The sequence below is a fragment of the Ursus maritimus genome, unplaced genomic scaffold (genome assembly GCF_017311325.1).
Source record: "Ursus maritimus isolate PB19 unplaced genomic scaffold, ASM1731132v1 scaffold_14, whole genome shotgun sequence".
NCBI classification, from domain to species: Eukaryota; Metazoa; Chordata; class Mammalia; order Carnivora; family Ursidae; genus Ursus; species Ursus maritimus.
The window spans coordinates 43,793,191-43,798,132 of NW_024423786.1; the positions used below are offsets into that span (position 1 = coordinate 43,793,191).

The following is a 4,942-nucleotide window of genomic DNA, read 5'->3' on the forward strand; positions in this document are numbered from 1 at the left end:
GGGGGGGTGTTGCCAGGATGGGAGAGCCCAGGACCAGGCATTGATGCTGTCTCCAGAGAGCCTGATGAGTAAGAGAAGACAGGAAGGGGAACCCAAGCCAGAGTTGGACCTCCTGCAAGGGACAGCTGTCGAGGGAGGAGCACTCTTTTCTATAAATCTAGAACCACTCCAAAAAAAGAACACCCATTCCTAAGAAACAACGGGGAGAGAGTGGGAGGAGAAGAGGTGCGGCCAGCGCGCCTGCGCAAGTGGGCGGTACGTCGCGGCTTGTGGAGGACGCGCCCCAGCTGGGGCCTCCCGTCGGCCGCTGACGACACGGGCCTGCTCTCCCCAGACTGGACGCCAGGCATGGCGGTGCCCCGGGACATCGCAGCCGCCTACCTGCTGCAAGGAAGCTTTTACGGCCACTCCATCTATGCCACGCTGTACATGGACGCCTGGCGCAAGGACTCGGTGGTCATGCTCGTGCACCACGTGGTCACCCTGGTCCTCATCGTCTCCTCCTATGCCTTCCGGTGAGTCCGGGCACGGGCAGGGGACAGAGGGCATAGCATGAGCACAGAGGGGAGGCTGGTGGGGGCCACGGTGGGTATCCGTGGGGGTGGGTGGGTGAGAGACTGCAGAAGGATGGGGTGTTATCAGGGGCAGAGAACCCCCAGCCCGCTCCTACCCCATCCGTCCCCCTCCGGCCCCTCCCACCCGGTGGCAGCCTTGGCCGAGACACTTCGCAAGTGTTTACTGGGCCACTGGCCATGCCCGGCTGCTGCGGGGCTGTGGCTAGGAACACAGCAGACCCACCCTGGCATTCTAGAATCCACTGTGGCCACCACACGTGGCCCCCGAGGGCCTCAGATGCAGCCCGTCTGCACCTCAACCTGCTGTACGTGTAAGATCCACCCTGTGTTTCGAAGGCAGCGGACCGTGACTCTCTCGCCAGTGCTTTTGCTGTGTCGGTCACATGTGAAGACGACAGTGTTTTGGGCTTACAGTTAATTAGAAGATAGCATTAAACTTAACTGTACCTCTTCTTTACCTCCTGTTTTAAATATGGCTGGTAGAGGATCTGAGATAACACACAGAGTTCCCATGCTGTTCCTGTTGGACGGGCCGCTCTCTGCCTCTAGGAGGCCAGCTGCGGGCCGCGGGGCCTACGGCAGCTTTAACTCAACTGAAATAAAGGCGCACATTCTGTCCTGCAGCCACACTAGCCGCGTGTCAGCTGCTCAGTGGTCACACGTGGCTGCTGGCTCTCATACCGGACAATGCAGGTTTAGAACATTCCTAGCATTCTAGAAAGTTCTTTAAGATCACACTGCTCTAAGTAGAATCAGATGATAAAACTCAAACAAGCAAACAGACAAGAACTAACAGTTTGTTTGAAGGTGATAACTATGCAGAAGAATCAAGTCGGAAGATAAGGACCGTGGGGGTGGTGAGGTGTGGGTGGTTGGGTGACAGGTGAGCAAAGTCTGAAAGGTGAAGGAAGGCTCCATGAACACTGGGGAGGTGCGTGTTAGGCGATGGGAACAGCATGTGCAAAGGGCCTGTGGCACGTGAGCTGTCAGGAGGGCAGAGTGAGAGAGGTGCCCAGCCATGTCCAGGCTGAATTTAAGTCCAGTGGCCCAAGCAGCTGTCAGGTGGAATGCTGGGGAGGGATGGGGGGACGGCCTTCGGGCTTCTTTAGAGCCTGGTGGGGATTTTCCTAGGCAGGTCTGCAGATTGCAGCAATGTTCAGGTTAAACAAACAGACCTAGGAGGGTCAGCGTGGCAGTGATGTTGGAGGTGAGGGACAAACTTGCAGGGGATCTGGATGCAAAATGGCCCAGGCCACTGAGGGTCTGCGTTCACAGAGACGAGGAGGGGCACATAAGGAACTTGCATGGAGGCTCCTGGGTCACCTGGGGACAGTGAGGCAGTGGGTGGGGCCTCCAGGGGGCAGGCACAGCTTGGGTGCTGCCACTGACCTGGCCTGGCGGGGGAACGGGCAGATCACGTGGGCCAGGGAGGACAGCTTTGAAGGGGACCCACAGGAGGCTTGGAGTGGGTGAGGGTCCCCAGTGTAACCCACCCTCTCTCCTCTCCTATCCCACTCCCCTCCCCAGGTACCACAATGTGGGCATCCTCGTGCTCTTCCTGCATGACATTAGCGACGTGCAGCTGGAGTTCACCAAGCTCAACGTCTACTTCAAGTCCCGCGGAGGCTCCCACCACCGACTCCATGCCTTGGCAGCGGACCTGGGCTGCCTCAGCTTCAGCCTCAGCTGGTGAGGGGGCAGGGAAGGGGGTGGGGCTGGTGAGAAGGGGTGGGGCTTGAGGAAAGGGGTGGGGCCTGGTAAAGTGGGCAGGGCCTGTCCCTAGCGGAACAGGGCAGAGCCAGAGACCAGGCAGAAGGCGAAAAGGACAGAGCCAGGATAGAGACAGATGGGCAGCGGTGGGCAAGGAGGGGGCAGGGGGACAGGGATGGGTGGGGGTGTGCAGGGACAGATGGATGAGTCCAGATGGGACAGCGCAGGGCTCCGGGGCTGGGGGGCACGCCTCTCCCTGTCCCCAACAGCTTCCCCAAGCCCCCCTCCCCGCTGCAGGTTCTGGTTCCGCCTCTACTGGTTCCCGCTCAAGGTTCTGTACGCCACGTGCCACAGCAGCCTGCGCTCAGTGCCTGACATCCCCTTCTACTTCTTCTTCAACGCACTCCTTCTGTTGCTCACCCTCATGAACCTCTACTGGTTCCTGGTGAGTCGGCAGCCCACAGCTCCTTGTCCACCCAGTTGGAGGTCCCCAAGCAGTGGTCCGGGCGCAGGCCCTTCTCAGGCACGCCCAGGGAAAGGCATGTTCGGCCCCGGGAACAGCACGTGCAAAGGGCCGGTGGCAGGAGCACACGGCCATCGGGAGGGCAGCAGGGTCAGGGAGGTGGCTTTTTCTCACCTGTGCCCCCTCCCCCACAGTACATCGTGGCCTTTGCTGCCAAGGTACTGACGGGCCAGGTACGCGAACTGAAGGACGTGCGGGAATACGACACGGCAGAGGCCCAGAGCCCCAAGCCCAGCAAAGCTGAGTGAGTGTGGAGGGGCCGCCGCCCTGGTTCATTCCTTTAGCCGTGTCTGTCCGGCCGCGCGCACTCTGGGGGCCGGCCCTGGAGACGAGGCAGCGGGTGATGCCGCCGCGCCACGGACGCTGCCCCCCAGAGCCTCCGTTCCAAAGAGACGGCAATAAAGGCGTGGAAGGTCAGCGACAGAGTTAGATGCCCTCGGGCCAGACAGGAAGTGGATAGAGTGGCCTGGGGGTGGGCCAGGTTGGCGAGGGCAGAGAATCAGGGTCTCAGTGATAGGAGCGCGAGGGCCAAGCCAAGTCGCTGGTCCAGTGGGTGAGCAGCCGTGAGCCAGGCCAGGGCGGAGCCTCTAAGCAGCTGGCAGTGTGGCGGGGGGGGAGCCATGGTGGCCCAGAGAGCCCATGGTGGTCCGTGTTGACGCTCCCTGGCCTTGAGGTCCAGCAGGGCAGCCCACCGGTCAGTCGAGCAGGAGAGGGGGCTGGGGACTCAGGCAGGAGTCCTAGGGAAGGAGGGACAAAGGGACCTCATCAAGCACATGGAGGTAGGACCCCCGGTACTCACCAGCCCCAGGCCGTAAGCCACATGGTGTCCAATGCCCCCAGCCTGGAGCGGCCCCAGGAGTTAATGGAGGCAGGTTGGGGTGACCAGCAGAGTCTAGGGTAGATGGCGCCCCGGAGGCAACACAGGCGGTGTTTGAGCTGCAGCAGGGTGGGGGGCTGCTGACGGCTCGCAAGGTACCGAGTCAGTGGACCCTGTGATTTGGCTTCTGGGGGGCTCATCCGGGACCGACCTGGGAAAGGGGCTTTCAGGGAAGCAGTGTGCTCGGAGATCGAAGACGTGAGTCAGAATGGGCCGGGAGGAGGACGAGAGAAGCAGAGATTTTGAAAATCTCCTTGGAATACATAAGAAGGGGAGCAGAGAACTGGGGGTTGCCGGAGGGGAGAGCTGAGGGCTCTTTGGCCAGTTCACAGAAAGAAAAGCACTTTGCACCCTCCAAGCATGGAACTGCAGGTGGGGGGCGCCAAGGCCACAAAGCCAGCGCCCGGCCCGAGAGGGACCAGACCGGCGAGCAGGGGTCACGGGCATGAGAGGCCTGGGCAGCCCGTGAGGTCCCCCAGCTGCATGGTGTGGGGACATGTGGGCGAGGGTGAGTGATCACCACGCGGCCGGCCCTGCCCTCGGGGCACGTGGGCACAGGGGCTGTAGCCAGGACGAGCGTGGTCAGACCCCAGCTCTGCTGTAGAACCAAGCGGACTTGCTTAAGGTGAAACAGAAATAAAGACAATCCAAGACTTCCGGCTCGAGCTGCCATTTACGAGATGGAAATTGGGGCTGAGCTGGGGCAGGGCTGTGTGCACCCGCCGAGGGGAGGAGGGGAATCAGGCGTCTAATTTGGGGGCTGTTCGATCGTCCGTTGTCCAGGGAGCATGAGTTGGGAATTCCATGAAGACATCTGTGAGGTCTCACCAAGGAGCCTGACCAGCCCTCAGCGGCTTCCAGAGAAAGCAATGGCTAAAGCAGGGGGTGGGAGAGGGGAGCACCTGCTTGGCCAAAACTAAAAATGGGAAAGATCTTCCTGCTGCAAACCAGCGAACGCCTGGTGGAGATGTCCAGACCACCTAGCCCCACTCGGAGCGGCTCCCTAGTCTGTCTGTCCTGAGGACACCCGGCCAACACGTGGGGTGGGGGGGTGCTGCACGGCCAGCACGGCCAGCAGGATGAGAGCGTGACCTCCGCACAGAGAGGACAGGGCATGCCGGGGAACGCGCGGCCATGCTCCAGCCCCACGGGCATCACCCGCAGAACTCGGTTCCCCGAGGTTGGCCAGAGTTAGCGCAGTCGGGTGTGACTGGGGTAGGAAGCGAGGAGAATGTGCCACACGCTGCCGAAGAGCGG

The 4,942-nt window shown here is 61.3% G+C and overlaps 1 protein-coding gene across 3 annotated transcripts in view; it reads left to right on the plus strand.

Annotated features, from left to right (window-relative positions):
- CERS1 (ceramide synthase 1) overlaps positions 1–4,942 on the plus strand; it is a 21,095-nt gene that overhangs the window by 10,953 nt on the left and 5,200 nt on the right. The window contains exons 4-6 of one of the 3 annotated variants that reach the window (XM_040628991.1): positions 2,103–2,264; positions 2,583–2,730; positions 2,943–3,056. In XM_040628991.1, the coding sequence (XP_040484925.1) occupies positions 2,103–2,264; positions 2,583–2,730; positions 2,943–3,056 (424 nt within the window). Of the gene's footprint in view, positions 1–2,102; positions 2,265–2,582; positions 2,731–2,942; positions 3,057–4,942 lie in introns of those variants that run through there. The other 2 variants (XM_040628992.1, XM_040628993.1) reach the window with 2 other exon arrangements.